The 17,864-nt window shown below is 40.1% G+C and overlaps 1 protein-coding gene across 2 annotated transcripts in view; it reads right to left on the bottom strand.

Annotated features, from left to right (window-relative positions):
• The window catches only part of pcdh17 (protocadherin 17), a 145,212-nt gene that overhangs the window by 120,422 nt on the left and 6,926 nt on the right, over nucleotides 1-17,864 (bottom strand). For both annotated transcript variants that reach the window (XM_070891446.1, XM_070891445.1), the window contains exons 2-3: nucleotides 4,615-4,673; nucleotides 4,324-4,496 (exon numbers count right to left, since the gene is read on the bottom strand). In XM_070891446.1, the coding sequence (XP_070747547.1) occupies nucleotides 4,324-4,496; nucleotides 4,615-4,673 (232 nt within the window). The remainder of the gene's footprint in view (nucleotides 1-4,323; nucleotides 4,497-4,614; nucleotides 4,674-17,864) is intronic.

Below are 17,864 nucleotides of genomic sequence, written 5' to 3'. Positions count from 1 at the left end.
CAGTGTTAAGTTGAAAATTACTTTGTCAAGTGTTTCGGAAACATTCCCCCCTCCTACCCCTGCAACAACTGTTCATTTGCCATCAGTTCTCAAAACTGTTTAGCAACAGTGTTATTATTTGGTACTTTCTTTTTCAAACTTTTTAAGCAGTTTCACTTGAAGTTGATTGGTTCTTGTCATCTAATGGATGGACTAATCAGATCACCGAGAAGGGATACATGGGAAGGGGACGTTTCTCTTAAGAACAGGTAGATACAGTGGCTAACACGTTACGATAAAGAGCTCGACAGCAAAATCCTCTAAATGCACTCGTTAAACGACATGTTACTTTGGAAGGACTCCATTTGAAAGTAATTGCAATCATTCAGTCAGGTGTAATCTCTTACGGAGGGGACTAATCCTCTTCAGCTGAGAAAACTGACTCTGCAAAGCTGTTGTTGACGTGGAACTTGCTGGAGTTCAGCACTGCATAAAATTGATACAATTCTACAATACTTCGTTAAGTTTCAACATTATAGTCCTGCAGTGCCTTTGTTACTTAAAAACGTTTTATCAAGTCCACTAATTGCCCAAACTATTAACTTATTAACAATCCAAAGCAAGTCAAAATCCTGGAACTCCCAACCTAACAGTACTGTGGAAACACCTCCACCACACAGACTGCAGCGGATTAAGAAGGTGGCTTACCAGCATCTTCTCATGGGCAATTAGGGAATGGCAATAAATGTCGGCCAGCAATGACCATGTCCTGAGGATGCATTTTTTTAAATGAAACAAAAGCTGGGCTAAAATAGTATCATCTTTGCTAAAGCAAGGAGCAGCTCCTTTTTTCCTCTTTTGTTTAATTGAAACTTCAACCGGTTATTGAAATGAACAAATACTCTGCGCTAATCCATCATAAACAAGCAGCGCTCCTCCCTGGCATCCTGGGTTCTTCGGCGTCAACGTTGATGCTGAGCCTGATAAGTCCTATATCAGAAACACAGGATGCGCCCCAACTGTGTTCAGACCACGATTGTGATGATGTCTACGGTCTTCTGTAGAACAGATGTGGGATGACCCAATGAAATGTACATATACATCACCCACCATTACCCATACCAATAAGGTATTTCTGTCCAGTACAATTTTTACTTGATAACTCTATTATATATTCAATTAATCGGTGATGCCTGAAGTATATATTAATTATGTTATTTTTCACATATCAGGTAAAAATGGAGATCACAAATCCTGGACTATCGTAATTATGATCTGACAGTAATGCTAATTGGTTGGGTGGGAACAAACAGGTGTACAAATGTTTGTAAATCCTATTCAGTGATGTTTGGTTCATAAAGTTGTGAAATGTGATTTGGTTTCAGTCCTTCATTAATTGTGAACAAATAACATCAGTTTGAGATTTTAAATACATTTGTGGTTTAAGTGAATTCAAACGTTAAAGCAGAACAAGCACGTTAAATTCAATAGAAACAGCAAGGCATTCTAAGCTTTATTTATGAAGTAAAGCCACTGTGTGTCTTTCTCATTCTGATACTCAAACGTTATGAGACAGTGATAAGATCTTACACTGAATATAGATTGTATTTGGAACACAGTCCCTAAAACCCCATTGATGTCTGGCAGTGTCTCAAAAATAGAGCTAGCGAGATAATTTCAAAAGCCTCTCCATTAAAATCTTTTATTGAAATCTATAGAAGTGGTCTTGGCTGATGGCATGGCAAGCAGTAAAATGTCCATCATCTCTAATGCACTGCACTATGTTACAAATCAGCTGGAGAACTCGGGGAAGATCTTAAGATTATATCTATCAAAAGGGAATTCAAAGTACACTATTTTAATTTCTAGTTGCCTCAGCTAAAGGAATATTTTATTTTAAAATTTTCATCACTCTACAATGGTGATTCCTTTTGGAATGCATTTCCACAGTCTTTAAAATTTGCTTTCTCTGTAAATAAACTTTAAGAAACTCAATTAGATCTACTTCTTTGAAATAGGGTATGTTTTTATTATTCATTACCTGTACCAATCAAATTACATTAGCTATCCATCTGGTCTCTCTCGTTTTATTTTTTAAATGTGTTTTCTTTGCGAATTTCTGTTTCGTACTTCGTGAGGGAACCTTTACTGAGCACCTTTGCTGGCTGGGTGGGCAGGAATGAGCTTGCTTTTAAAAAGTCACAAAATTCTGTAGAGTTAGGAGAGCGTGTCACATTTGTATGTATCAGTGTTTAAATGAAAGATCTCAGAACTGAACTGGGCTTGTAGCAACATCCCCAAAAAAATGTAAAATGAGCTACAATCAGAAAGACACCTCCTGTGCATCCTGGTAGTAATCTCGATGTCTGCACTCCCAACTTGCGCAGTCATGTGCACACATTTATGGGTTTGCTTCTGACAGAAACTCAATTTTTTTTTAGAAAATCTCAAAAGTTGATAACCTAGAATACTTTACAAAGCACGTATACTGACTGGGTTGTGCCAGTATCGAGTATCAACATGTACTATATCAGCCTTTATCCTGCACATCTCAATATATGTAAGTGGGAAAATATATGATAGTTTGTGAATAGCTCCCTTAATTTATGGTGACTTTGATAAAAAAACTTCACTAAGTTACTCAGCCCAAGGGTTTTCACAGATGTCAGAGCTGGCTGTACTCTTCAGTTATTCTGTGTGGAATACCTGCCATACTTTTATGGAAGCTGTTTCTTATTGGAAATTCTGTTCAACTTCCCCTTGAGGATACCATCTTCTTTCTCCTTTGGGAAGTCTGACTACTTAAAAAATTTGGAGGGGGTGGGGGGGGGGGGGGGGGGAGTGGAAATCCTCACAGCAAGTCATTACATATCAAAAGGTAGCTGCTGTCTTTGCAGAGCTTTTAATGGTAGACACAATTTCTGTTTCCAAGCGCTGCATTTCCAAGTTGACTTTTCCCAGTCTCACTACCCCAGGTGTTTTTTCAAAACAATGTTCAATTATAGTTGCATAAAAAATGTTTTTTTGTTGTTGACTATTTCAAAATAGGAAAGGATTGACAAGTCACTTCCGAGGCACAGTTTAGAAAAAGCAAAGTAAAATGACATCCTCATTTGGTCCAAGCACCCAAACAGTTTAACACGAGCAACATTACTCAGCTCAACAAGATAAAATGGTTGCACAATAGTGTGTTACCAGGGTAGAAATTGGTGTAGGTCAGTTTTCAGTTTTTAGGTGGCACGTTTGGTGCAAGCACCAGAAGCTGGTGGCCCGGAAGCTCACCCCAAATTGTTCCCAGGCTTCATCTAAATAATTTGGGCAAGCTGCAGATGCCAATTGGGCATCCAAGGGCTGCTTGCCAGCTTGCTGAAGACCAATATGGGCTGGCTGGAATGCCGGCAGTGGCCCTCAAGTATTTCCTGTGAGGGTGGAGATGAATGGGATATGGGTGAGTGCAGGCCGGTAGTGGCCTGCAGTGTTGCTGTGGAGCCAGGAGGACCAGAAATGCTCCACATGGTGAGTTACAAAAGAAAACTTACCTTTTTGTTGGAGGCTCTTTAAGGATCATTGGTTAGGCTGTATATGGAACCAAAATAGGATGAATTTCTGAGAGAAATCTTGCAACAAGTGTTGAGCCCCTCATTAGCGTATGCAAGCAGACTACCACCTATTTCAGACAGCCGCCAAGAATATTGCCCAAGTTGATATGGCATTGGACGTATTTCAGCCACTCATGGCATGCAGGACAAAATCAGACCTTTCTCTCCCTATCGGGACTGAAAATCGGGCGTAACATGGTCCAATTTCTACTCTACATTTTAGTTACATGTAACATATGGGAGTAAAGTTATTTTTATTAAAAAATGGAAGTATCAATATGACACCCAAAGGGTAGATTTTACAAATTTGCACTGCACGGCTTCGAAATGGGAATGCACTTCAGATATCAAGGATACTCGAGATCAGCACATCCGTCAGGATTTCCCACACATTACCTCTCGGAAATCCTGCTGTGTTCATTAACCTCTGTGCCTGAATTTACGATTGCGCTCTGAGCACATAAAACTCGATGATGGAGGCGTGAATTTGCAAAATCTTCCCATCAGCTCTTTTAATTGTGAACAGGTTCAGGTTCCAATGGAATAAACGAACCGATTTTTGAAGCAGGAATGATAAAAAAAATAATCTGTTCTGCATTACTATTTTCAATGGATCCTCTCTCCATCGCCCACAATAAAAATAATCTGTATCTGCCATGTAATATGAAACATCAAATTTCCTCTTCAAAAATATTCCGTGCAGCTTAGAGCATTTTGCTTTCGAGTCATTACAGCTTTAACTAACCTTGTTCGGGGACCAGGGGTCTGGTTGTCGTAGATTTTATCTTGAGTGCGTCCTTGGCAGACATGTCACAGCAGGAGCCTTTATTAGTGTCCTGATCACTGTCGGCTTGGTCACTGTCTCCGTGTCCGCTGTCCCTCAAACTCACCCTCTCTGGATCTTTGAACGTGGAATTACTGAAACAAAAGTCACCACTGTTCGTCACCACATCAATTTTGACTAATTTGGTCTGATTGAGCAATGCATATAGGAATACAAATGTAGTGGCTGAGCAAGACGTTTAATCGGACTTACCTTTGAACAAACTGCTGCCTGCTGCCCATGTAATTGGGCTCTGCGGGAAAATTGTCTGTCTGTGAAAAATAGATGAGGAAATTTAAGTATATTGGTACATATTAAAATCTCCTAGCGTGAAACAAAACTTCCTAGAAGAAAATGATTAATAATTCAAAAATTCCCTTTTATCTTTAGATATATAATATAATTTCTTTAAAAAAACCCTGCCTCTATAATTTCATATCCTAACCAAACAGATTACTACTGGGCAAGAATTTTGCTGGGTTAAACAATGCAACTATCGAAAATAAAATGTATTTTTTTCTGTGGAATTTGATTAGAGTGTGCATGAAGCTAAGGAGGAACATTGACTCTCCATCAGCATCAAGCAATTCCGGGATAGGATTTTCAATTCATCAGTTTTACCTTTAAGACTACAATTGCCAAAAAATTCTCTTGAAACGCAGAAAATGATCACTTTACAATTTAGAATATGTTCATTGTTCCATTAGATTAGTTTCAGATGTAATCATATATTTCACGGAATTGGAATGACACTTTTCCCCCTCAAAACAGAGAGGACTTTAATTTCTTCTAGTAGATTACTGGTTAATGAGCTTGTATCTAATTTCTTTGTGAATTATTTCAGTCCATTTAAAACAATTGGATGAATGACTGTGTTAAAGTAACACACAAAGAATAATGTGTGAACATGTTAGTCATTGCTCAAAGGAAGTTAAGCTCCCCAGGTGACCTTGGAACTTTCAAAGTAATCATACTTTTTGTTAAACAACTGTAAAAATTCACCATCACTCAATTTTTAAAGTGGAATACTGTGAAACAGAATTGCAGGGAACTAAATAACCATGCAAAATTCCTGCCTTCAGTGTGGTGCCAGAAAACATATAAGACTAATTTATTTTAGTGTCTAAATGCTAATGCAAAGGGTTAACCACGAAATACCAGTTTAATAGATGTTTGTACCTTTATTCTTTGATGGAATATTCTAAGAAACAATTTTTAACAAGTGTAAAGACATGAGTTTTTTAAACACGGTATAATTAAATATTTCAAAAAGCTGGTTTATTTATTATACTCTATGGTATTAAAAAGTTATGCATACAATACTATGACATTTGGATACTGGTTTTTGGTCAATAACTATATACACTAAGTAATAAACAGGCTGATGTATATTCGTATAAATGCTCTACAAGCACTGTTTGTGTTTGCAGGCCAGTGACCACCACAGAAATTGGATCCCGACATGTAGGTGATGCTGAAATTAACCATTAAACATTTAAGTGACATGTGACCACACAAATTAACATTTCGGTCCCGGTCACTAAACCTTGCTGTTCTGCTAATTGCTGGACAATTAATTATATACAAATCCTGTTATTTCTATAGAAACAGTATTAATCACTGTACTGCATTTGACACGTAGTTATTATCCTTCCACTTGAGAACGCTGCTGTCTGGGCTAACATTCCAGGACGGAGGGAGCAGGTGTAGGGTTAATCAGCTTATAGTGCAGCACTGGCCCAGTGAGCTTGAGGGGCATCTGAAGTCTAGCACTCCCAGGAGTCATGCTCTGCATGTCCATGTGAAGGTCACACTAGCATTAACTGACTTTGCCTCGGGTTCACTGCAAATGAAGGGAATTTTCTGACACTAGTTAGCCATCCATGTCATAGTATGTTCTCAAGTGACAGATCCTCTTGCCATATGAGGTCCTTGCAACAAGATGTCAAATAGGAGTTGTAGTAAATAGCAGTTTTTCCAACTGTCCCAGAGTTCATTGATCACATAACACGGATCTCTTCTTTAAACAATTAAGGTTTACTGACATGCCAGGTGAATGCAGGTGATCTGTGATTCCATGTATAAAATTATACCTCCAATTGACTTTATGCTCAACAGTGTTTCAGCTCTTTCTGGGCAGATGGTAATTTCTCTGCTTAGCCTGTACTAACGTGCCACCATGTAATACAGTTATCGTGTCATGATTGCCAGCTGTCTATGATGGACCTCGCATTCGCCCATCAGGGAAATTCTATCACCAAGTCTTTCTTCTGTTGCCCAGGAATAATCTAAAGTAGGCATCTGAAATCTGGAACTCTCTCTCCCAAGAAATCTGGAACTCTTCCCCCCAAAAGACTGTGGATGCTAGGATAATTGGAGCTTTCAAGACTGAGATAGGTAGATTTTTGTTAGGTAAGGATATCATGGGATATGGAGCAAAGGCAGGTAAATAGAGTTGAGGTGTGGATCAGCCATGATCTAAATAAATGGCAGACCAGGCTAGAGGGGCTGAATGGTTTTCTCCTATTCCTAGTGTTCTTATGTTTCTAGGCACGACCAATAAGATGGTCCTGAGAGATCTCATAAATGTACATATCAAAGTTTCCAACTTATTTTATTTCTCCTGAAACTGCTCCACTAATTGTTTATATTATACTAGTATTTCAGGTTTCCTGTTTTGTGATATGCAAATAGAGTCCTGTTCTAAACTAGTTCTAATGAGCCAGGTTATGGTATCGTTCACCATTTAGAATACCCCATTTAAAGGAGGCGGAACAAACAAACATAAATAAAGAGATCAATCTCCTCATTTCAAAATCCTTTTATGGGCTTTGCAACGGAAGCTTCAACAGAGCACATGAACTATCTGGGTTGAAACACACACCATTATTTGCTCATTATTTCTCCAGACCATTAATTCCTCCTTTTCAGTAAAGCCACAGATATTTTGGAAAAATGCTTTTCAAGTAGCAATCCTAGAAATCAGAATTCTTTGCAATACTGACCATAGCTTTATAAAATTTATTGAAAGCCATGAAATAATGAAGATCAGTGCCACACAGCAAATTCATCAGGTATTTAAATCTGTACGGTTTCATTTGATATATTATCTTATCTCAAAATCCTGCTAAACGTGAACTCACATTTGTGGAGAAACTGGAATTGCTGCAACCTTTTTTTTAACCACCACATTCCAGTGAGAACTCACAGCTGTCTATTTGCTTTGTGTTTGATAGGGTTAAGTTAATTCAAGACTAAGCGGGTTAAATGAATTTCACACAATAATGTCTAAAACACTTAAAAATCTGCAGAGCAGAAACAGCTGTCAAGAAATACCCTCAGTGCTGAAAAATCACTTTGTTTTGTTGTTATCCATTTCGAAGAACGTGGAATATGTCAAATTGTATTAGGATACTGGAGTGGTTGTTGACAATGTTATTAATGTTTTTTTTATGAGCATGATATGACATGGCTTTTCATACATGTCAGTTCATTCTTTTATTACGCAACCCAACAGCACCATAACAACGATGTTGGCTTGGCTGTATTGTGGCATTCAGCGTATTTATATCGTTCAGCAAAGATATGTACTTAGCAGTAGGTATGCTGTCAATAAAAAGCGCATTAAGACCCTATTGAAAGGGCTTCCCTGTCAATTACAGCACAGAAAATATTCTATTGCCAGATTTTTCTTGTCAATTTAATACAGTAGGTCATATTAACGGCACTGTCTTGTCAATAAAACATTTCTGAATCCTATTAATGGTGCTATCCTGTCAATATTATCTGACTTCTTATTTTTCAACCTCTACAGTATCTGTAAAGCCTGCAGAATGCCATTATAGGGTTACTCTGTGTCTATCTGACGTACTGCATATAAATTTACCAGATAAATGATATTTTATCTGAGATCCACTGTTAAGCTGTGTGGATCCCTCTATGTGTGTATATATGAGTATGTTGGTAATAAGTGTCAAATAACTTGCATATCAAATGAATAACTGTCTGGGAATCTCCTCAATGCAGGTAATGAATAGGGTAACTCTGGTATCCATTGATTTTTTTTAAAGTACTGTAACAAAGAGTCTAATTTCTATGGAGCATTGGAAACTGTGGCAACTGTTTTCCTAACAGCATAATGGTGGGATATACTGATTAACGGTACATGCATCTAATACCAAGCAAAATAGTTTTGGTACATAACGGGACAAGAGGAAGGCGTGCAATCAAGGATGCACGCACAGGAAAGTTAGAATATAAAAGTGGGAAGAGATGGAAACGTTGCATTTATATAGTGTCTTTCACAACCTCAGGGCATTCCAAAGCATTTTACAGCCAATTAAATACTTTTGAAGTGTTGTCATGTAGGAAACGCAACAGCCAATTTGCACACTGTCAGGTCCCACAAACAGCAATTAACTATTGTCCAGATAATCTGTTTTAGTGATGTAGATTGAGGGATAAATATTAGCCTAGACCCTAGGGAGATGTCTGCTTTTTTTACATCCATCTGAGAGACCTCAGTGTAACATCTCATCTGAAAGACTGCACCTCTGACTGTATAGCTCTCGTGCAGTACTGCACTGAAATGTCAGCCTAGATAATGTTGTGCATGGAGTGCAACTTAAACCCACAATCTTCTTGACTCAAAGGCAAGAGTGTTATCTACTGAGCCAAGGCTGACACCTTAGTATGGAGAGAGACAGGTACTGTCCAGCTTGTCCATTACACAAATATAAGAAGACATTAAAGCATAATATCACCAAGACAAGGTTGAATAATATTCAATAAGAACAGATTTTCTGCTACATCAGTTCTTTATGGTTTTGAGAAAAGTGTGCATTATGCAGCAAAAAAACTAACTGCTACACTTCTGAATGAGCATAAATAACTCTTAAACATTAAATAAATCTACATGAGAGCAAAAGAAAATAAGACTATTTAGTTTCAAATAACATACTTCCTCGAATTTACAGTGGTTTATAAGAACTGATTTGCGTATATTGCAGTAAGCGCTTTCATTAGTCAAAAAAGTATGCAGTATTTGCCACTGATGGAGACAAAATTATGTTTAGATGTAGTAGCCTTGTCATTACTAAAAGACATTCATTAGCCACCATCTTACTAAAATAACAACATCCCACTTAAGTTTGCTGTTGGGAAATTATTTCACTAAGATGGCTGCTGCCTGGCACTGTTGATTACCAGTGGCAAAATAATTTGATGGTGTGTTGCTACGTTCATGCAGTAATCCTTCACTATCTGATCATAATTAGAAAGGTGAGCGACATTCAAAAAAATCCCTCTGAAATTAATGTTGAAGGAGAAACTTTTGGAGATTGTTCAATGAATAAATCAAAATTTGAGGAAGAAAGCATACACAGGTATGCAAATGTAGTTTGAAACTGAAAAGTATGTTTGCTGAAATATTCTTTTTCAGTGCACACACAAAGAATTTCACAGAAGTGTTGAGCAGACAATTTTACTGCAAAAATACAACATAAAATAAAAACAAATGACAACATTTATTTTTGAGCTGATTGAATCAGTGTTCCTCAACACAGGGAAAGGCAAGAGCCAATTCAAAAGTTTTTTGCAGTTTCGTACTGTTCTCTGTTTATGTTTATCTTTCTTTAAAACAATATTTTATTATTTTGGAAGTGTCAGAGATCTTGAAGCTTGTTATATCTGTTTGATGCACCAAAGGTATAAATATTTTAATTTGTTTTATTGGGTATTAACCACAATTAGCCAGTTAAAGGAAAAACCTCTCAAACTCAGCACTCAGATCATTCCTTTGGCACCAAGACTGCAAATGTTGGATCTGATGGCAAACCCAATTCCCCCTTTCTTATAAGCACTTGAAAGCTGAAAGCATGAACATGCAGAGCACACATGTCAATTGGCGTCTGCAAAGAATGCCATATTAAACACCCCTAAATTTACTTGTGGAAACTTAAATTAAAATTAACGCACACAAAAAACATTAACAAAGAGGTTTGGAGTATTTTTTTAAACTGTTACAGTGGGGCTGATTGGTGCAGTGAATTACAGCAGTGTATTGTCACCCCTGAGTTCTGGATCTGAATCTTAGCCTTGACCAATCAAATGAAAGCCCTATTTTCTTCTATTGATTTAAATGGGCCAATATGAAACCAATTTGAGCAGTCTCAACTCACCTCCTAGTGGGCATGGTCCAAAAGCACAAACTGCTTATGAATTTGCATTAAATTGGTAATCTGACTCGGAGAAATCCTGAGGGTAGTTTGTGTGAAAAATCAAACAAATTACACTGGTACGGTAGGGGTGACTCTTCTGAGATTGAGGTTAAGGCGTATTGTTGGGGCAGAGTAGAGGGGACTTTGTTCTGTATTGAGCTGAGATATACATGCTCTAGAAGTAATGGGAAAAGAACTATTTCATTCCTCTGCACTGACAGCCCGCCCTGATGAGCACAAAATTTCCTACTTTTCTCCAAAATATATAATTTAAAAGGAGACTCGCTATTGGGACCACTTTGAAACCAAAACCACAAGTAATTATTCGGGCTATCTATTATTTTTGGGTTTTTTGATATTTGTTTTTCCGTTTTAACAGCAGGAGATGATGGATTTATTGAGGTACTAAAATGTTCTGTGTACCCCTCTCAAACCAGTCCACACATTACTACCATCAACATTTGCTACTGAAGCAAAAACAATTTAAAGGTCAACTGAAATCAAAGAGCTGGTAGGTTATTGTGTCCAAACATATGGATGCATATGCACCTCTCAGTACACCTGTTCATGAAAGGACTGCTTAGTGTTTAATGAGATAAAATCACTAAGTTAAAGTTTAATGAGATACATAACAACAATAACTTGCATTTATATAGCGTCATTAATGTAGTAAAATGCCCCAAGGTGTTTCATCAAAGCAGCATTGGACAAAAATTGACACAGAGCCAAAGAAGGAGACATAGGACAGTTGAAATAGATTTTAGGAAGCATCTTAAAGATGTTGTGAGAGAACCGGACAGGTTAGAGAGGAAATTCCAAAGTTAAGGGCGTAGACATCTGAAGGCATGCCCGGCAATGGTGGGGTGAAAGAAGTTGAGAATGCAAAAGATAACATCCAAGGCTGCAAAATACTAAACTAGTAGTCTGACTTCAGTAGCTGTAGCATGCAAAGTGTAGCTGGCAAGATCTAGTTATAATGTAGACTACACCTGGCCGCAAAATGTACTCTACCTGCCACATCAGAGCTCTACATGCACTGTTTGCACATGAACAGAAATAGGCCATTTAGCCCCTCGAGCTTGTTCAGCTATTCAATTAGATCATGGCTGATCTTTACCTAACTCCATTTATCTGGCTTTGTTCCATATCTCTTGATACCCTTACCTTATAAAAATCTATCGATCTCAGTCTTGAAAGATCCAACTGTCCCAGCATCCACAGCCTTTTAGTGGAGAGAGTTCCAGATTTCTACTACCCTTTATATGAAGAGGTTCTTCCTGACTTCCCTCCTAATTGCCCAGCTCTCATTTTAAGATTGTGTCCCCTTATCCTTGACTCACCCACTAGAGGAAATAATTTCTCGGTAGCTACCCTATTGACTCCTTTTAACAATTTAGGCACCTCGATCAGATCACCCCTTAACCGCCGTGCTGAGACCACCTGTGAAAGTGGGCGATCCGAGCAATAGCGGCTGCAGTGATATAAGTAATGTCCACCTCTGGTAAGTATAATTGTTTTTTTTTGCGATATATGTTGTGATGGCATGAGTTACTTATTGGAAATGTTTTTGGTGTTTTTTTTTCTCCCCAGGCCTCTCTTACTGCGCTCCGAGGCCGGCTGTTAAGCTTGGGATTTTCGCATGCTCAGCCGGCCTAGCGCCATGAGAGAGATATGCAACGGTTCTCTTAGCAATTCACCTCACACTCAGGGCTCCGCTGCCCAATTTTGCTGACTGAGGTGCAAACTGTTCCCGGCGCTATCAGGATCGCCGCACCACCATTACCGGCCCGAAATGAGCAAAGCCAAAAATCCAGCCCAAAGTGTTAAAAATCTGAATCCCAGCCAGAACCCGCTTCCAACCCGCCCATTTCTGGTTTTATCAGACGCGGGACGGGAAGGGTGGGTGGGCAACCCGCTCCCAGGAGGTGGGTCGCCCATTGAAATATTGTAAATATTATGAAGATTTAACCACCATTTTAAATTTAACAGTGGCTGGTCGGGTTTTGCAGGCCTCGTGAAACCCGCTAGCTAAAGAAAGGCAAGGACTGCTGGATCCAAGAAGTAAGTGCCTTACCTCCTGGATTCAGCTTCCCTGCCTAACCCACCCCCTGCAATAGGAGACACCTCCGCAGACCACAAGACCTCTGATACCCCGCTCCCAGGCCTCCAATTTCCTCCAATGAAGCCCTCCCCATGCTCCTTCAGCCACACCCCCCAATCAGCCACTCGCTCCCCCAATGTGCTCCAGCCCATCCATACCCACCACACCCTGTGCTCCTGTTAACAACAGACACATATTGCACCTTTCACGGCAACCAAATGTCTCAAAGTGCTTTACAGCCAATGAAGTACTTTGGAAGTATAGTCACTGTTGTAATGTGGGAAACACAGCAGCCAATTTGCACACAGCAAGCTCCCACAAACAGCAATGTGATAATGACCAGATAATCTGTTTTTATTATGTTGATTAAGGGGTAATATTAGCCAGGACACCGGGGACAACTCGCTAACTAACCTGCTCTTCTTCAAAATAGTGCCATAGAATCTTTTACAGCTACGTGAGAGAGCAGACGGAGCCTTCGGTTTAATGTCTCATCCAAAAAACGGCACCTCCGATTGTGCAGCACTCCCTCAGCTCTGCACTGGTGTGTCAGCCTAGATAAATGAGCTCAAGTCCCTGGAGTGGGACATGAACCCACAGCCTTCTAACTCAGAAGCGAGTGTGCTACCCACTGAGCCACAGTTGACATAAGAAGGGGAGAATCTCACTGTGAGTGGGGGGTAGGATCCCGCTAGCTCGGGAAGGGGAGAGGGGTGGTTTGTCACACTGACTGGGTGGGTGGTGGATCTCACACTATCTGGGGGGCATCTCACCCTGCTAGGGGGAAGTGATTTCACACTAGCTGAGGGGCAGGGTCTCACTTCATGAGGGTGGGGTCACACTAACTGGGGAAATCCCACTCCCTGGGGGACATCACACGTTGCATGAGGGAGTTGTTAAAACTGTCTGGGGGGGTGGTCTCACTGCCTGGTGGGTCTCACACTTACTGGGGGGGTCTCACTGACTAGGGGCGCGGTCACACTGACTGGGTGGGGGGCGGGGAGGTCACACTGACTGAGGAGGTCTAACCGACTGGGGGTCTCACAGTGACTGGGGGGGGGTCTCACGGTGACTGGGGGGGGTCTCAAAGTGACTAGGGGGGTCACACTGACTGGGGGGTCTCACTGATTGGGAGCACGGTTACACTGACTGGGGGGGGTCTCACTGACTGGGGAGGGAGTTTCATAGTTACTGGGGGATCTCATTGACTGGGGGTCTCACACTGATTGGGGGGGTCTCACAGTGACTGGGGGGGTCACTGACTGGGGGGGGTCTCATTGACTGGGGGTCTCACTGACTGGGGGGTCTCACAGTAACTGGGGAGGGGGTCTCACAGTGACTGGGGGTCTCACTGACTGGGGGCGCGGTCACACTGACTGGGGGTGCTGTCACACTGACTGACTGGGGGATCACACTGACTGGGGGGGGGGGGATCTCACTCACTGGGGGTTCCCTCACACTAACTTCTCATGAGAGGGAAATAACAGTTTTTAGCCTGAGCTTGTTTTCTGATCTGGTCTCTTGCCGCATGATCTGTATTGAATTTTTCTATAACTGAAAATATGTGTACATGCTCAAAAGTTACAATAAGATACCATGATGGTCATTCTGCTGTTTCTATAACCAAATCTATATTGAAAATGTTACCAATGAATCTTGAGAAGAGTTACTATTACGGTTACCCCTGGGTATATTGAATATTCTGCAGAAAAAGATGTTGATTTGGCAGAATTGTGCTTGGCATGACCATGGGCTTATGGAGAAGTAATGAAAAAATAAAGATAATTTTATAAAGTTCGGTACAAATCACTTTTCATCATTTTGAATTGCAACAACCAACTACTGAAACTGCGACCTGCCAGACTTACTGACTGTCTGCAACCCTCAGTCATTCATTGTAAATTCACATTTTTGTGACAATATTCTTCATCTATTTGCATGAATATGTGATTCTTAAGTAGTAATTATCAGTGAAACTGTTCACTGAATTTATTATCTTTTTTAAAGAGGTGATGTTTTCTCGATTATCTAGTCATTATCTAATTTCTGTTTATGAGACCTTACTGTATGCAGATTGGCTGCTGCTTTTTGTACATTACAACAGTAACTACACTTCAAATTGGCTCTAAAGTGCTTTGGGACATCCTGAGGTTATGGAAGTTGCTATATAAATACAAGTCCTGTATCTTTCTTTCTTAGAATGGCTTTGCTCATGCTGGATGTACGGCACTTTAATCCTTTCATCTGCACAAAGCTATGTAGATTTAAATAAAATACCTCCTGGATGAATCAAATGGAGATAATTGTATTCTATGCTGGAGACTGGATCACTTCCAGTCAAATGGCAAAGTTGAGTGGATAACTTGTAACCCCACTATTTAAGAAAGGAGAGAGGGAGAGAAAACGGGGAACTACAGACCAGTTAGCCTGACATCAGCGGTAGGGAAAATGCTAGAATCTATTATTATGGACGTGGGAACAGGGCACTTAGAAAATAATAATAGGATTGGGCCGAGTCAACACAGATTTATGAAAGAGAAATAATATTTGTCAAATCTATTCAGACTTTTTTGAGGTTGTAACTAACAGAATAGATAAGGGGGAACCAGTAGATGTGGAGTATTTGGATTTTCAGAAAGCATTCGATAAGGTGCCACACAAGAGGTTATTAAATTATTGGGGGTAATATACTAGCATGAATTGAGGATTGGTTAATGGACAGAAAACAGAGAGTAGGAATAAACGGGTCATTTTTGGGTTGGCAGGTTGTAACTAGTGGCATACCGCAAGGATCGGTGCTTGGGGCCCTATATCTATATCAATCTATATCAATGATTTGGATGAGGGGACCAAATGCAATATATCCAAGTTTGCTGATGATATAAAGCTAGGTGGGAATGTAAATTGTGAGGAGGATGCAAAGAGACTTCAAGGGTATATAGACAGGCTAAATGAGTGAGCAAGATCATGGCAAATGGAATATAATGTGGAGAAATGTGAAGTTATCCACTTTGGTAGGAAAAATTTAAAAAAGAGTATGTTTTAATTGGTGCGAGATTGGAAAATGTTGGTGTTCAGAGGGACCTGGGTGTCCTTTACATGAATCACTGAAAGTTAACGTGCAGGTACAGCAAGCAATTAAGAAAGCAAATGGTATGTTGGCCTTTATTACAAGAGGATTTGAGTGCAAGAGTAAAGACATGTTACTGCAATTATATAGGGCCCTGGTGAGACCTCACCTAGAGTATTGTGTACAGTTTTGGTCTCTTTACCTAAGGAAGGATATACTTGCCATAGAAGGAGTGCAACGAAGGTTCACCAGACTGACTGCTGGGATGGGGGGATTATCCTATGAGGAGAGATTGAGTAGACCAGGCCTATATTCTCTAGAGTTTGGAAGAATGAGAGGTGATCGCATTGAAACATACAAAATTATAACAGGGTTTTACAGGGTCGATGCAGTGAGGATGTTTCCTCTGGCTGAGGAGTCTAGAACAAGGAGTCACAGTCTCAGAATAAGGGGTCGACCATTTAGGACAGAGATGCGGAGAAACTTCTTCACTTAGAGGGTGGTGAATCTTTGGAATTCTTTACTCCAGAGGACTGTGGAGATTCAGTCATTGAGTATATTCAAGACAGAGATCAATAGATTTTTGGATATTAAGGGAATCAAGGGATATTGGGATAGTGTAGGAAAGTGGAGTTGAGGTAGAAGATCACTGCGATCTTATTGAATGGCAGAGCAGGCTCGATGGGCCGAATGGCCTACTCCTGCTCCTATTTCTTATGTTCTTATAACAAAGATCACATAGCAGAATAAAGTTAGGGTACCACTGTTGTTGACTATTCATTCTACTGGTAAAGAAAGAAAGAAGAAAGACTTGCATTTATAGTATGACAGGTAAAACCAAAGGTAATTAAACAAAAAACTTGGTGTGTCTGCTGTGGCTCAGTGGTAGCACTCTCGCCTCTGAGTCAGAAGTTTGTGGGTTCAAGTTGCACACCAGAGACCCCAGAGGGCTGTGGAGGCTCAGCCTATGAGTATATTCAAGACAGAGATCGATAGATTTTTGGATATTAAGGGAATCAAGGGATATGAGGATAATGCAGGAAAGTGGAGTTGAGGTAGAAGATTGAATGGTGGAACAGGCTCGTGGGGCTGAATGGCCTACTACTGCTCCTAATTCTATAAGAAATAGGAGCAGGAGTAGGCCATTTGGCTCCTCGAGCCTGCTCCACCATTCAATAAGATCATGGCTGATCTGATCCTGGCCTCAACTCCACTTCCCCACTCGCTCCCCATAACCCTTGACTCCCTTATCATTCAAAAATCTGTCTATCTCCACCTTAAATTTATTTAATGACCCAGCCTCCATAGCTCCCTGGGGTAGAGAATTCCAAAGATTCACGACCCTCTGAGAGAAAAAATTCCTCCTCATTTTTGTCTTAAATGGGCGACCCCTTATTCTGAAACTATGTCTCCTATTTCTAGATTCCTCTCTGCATCTACCCTGTCCAGGCCCCTCAGAATATTAAATGTTTCAATAAGGTCACCTCTCATTCTTCTAAACTCCAATGTGTAGGCCCAACCTGCTCAAACTTTCTTCATATGACAACCCTTTCATCTCAGGAATCTACCTCGTGAACCTTATCTGAACTGCCTCCAATGCAAGTATATCCCTCCTTAAATAAGGAAACCAAAACTGTATGCAGTACTCCAGGTATGGCCTTACCAACGTCCTGTACAGTTGGAGCAAGACTTCCCTGCTTTTATACTCCATCCCCCTTGCAATAAAGGCCAACATTCAATTTGCCTTCCTGATTACTTGCTGTATTTGCATGCTAACTTTTTGTGTTTCATGTATAAGAACCCCCAGATCCCTCTGTACTGCAGCATTTTATAATCTCTCCCCATTTAAATAGTAATTTTCTTTTTTCTTTTTTTCTACCAAAGTGGATAACCTCACATTTTCTCACATTATACTCCATCTGCCACATTTTTGCCCACTCACTGAACCTATCTATATCTCTTTGTCGATACTTTACAGCCTCCCCACAACTTGCTTTCCCACCTATGTATCATCAGCAAATTTGGCTACGTTACACTCGATCCCTTCATCCAAGTCATTAATATAAATTGTAAA

This window comes from Pristiophorus japonicus, chromosome 10 (assembly GCF_044704955.1).
Source record: "Pristiophorus japonicus isolate sPriJap1 chromosome 10, sPriJap1.hap1, whole genome shotgun sequence".
NCBI lineage: Eukaryota > Metazoa > Chordata > Chondrichthyes > Pristiophoridae > Pristiophorus > Pristiophorus japonicus.
Note: the sequence above shows the minus strand (reverse complement) of the source record. Positions and strands in the feature narration are given on the sequence as shown.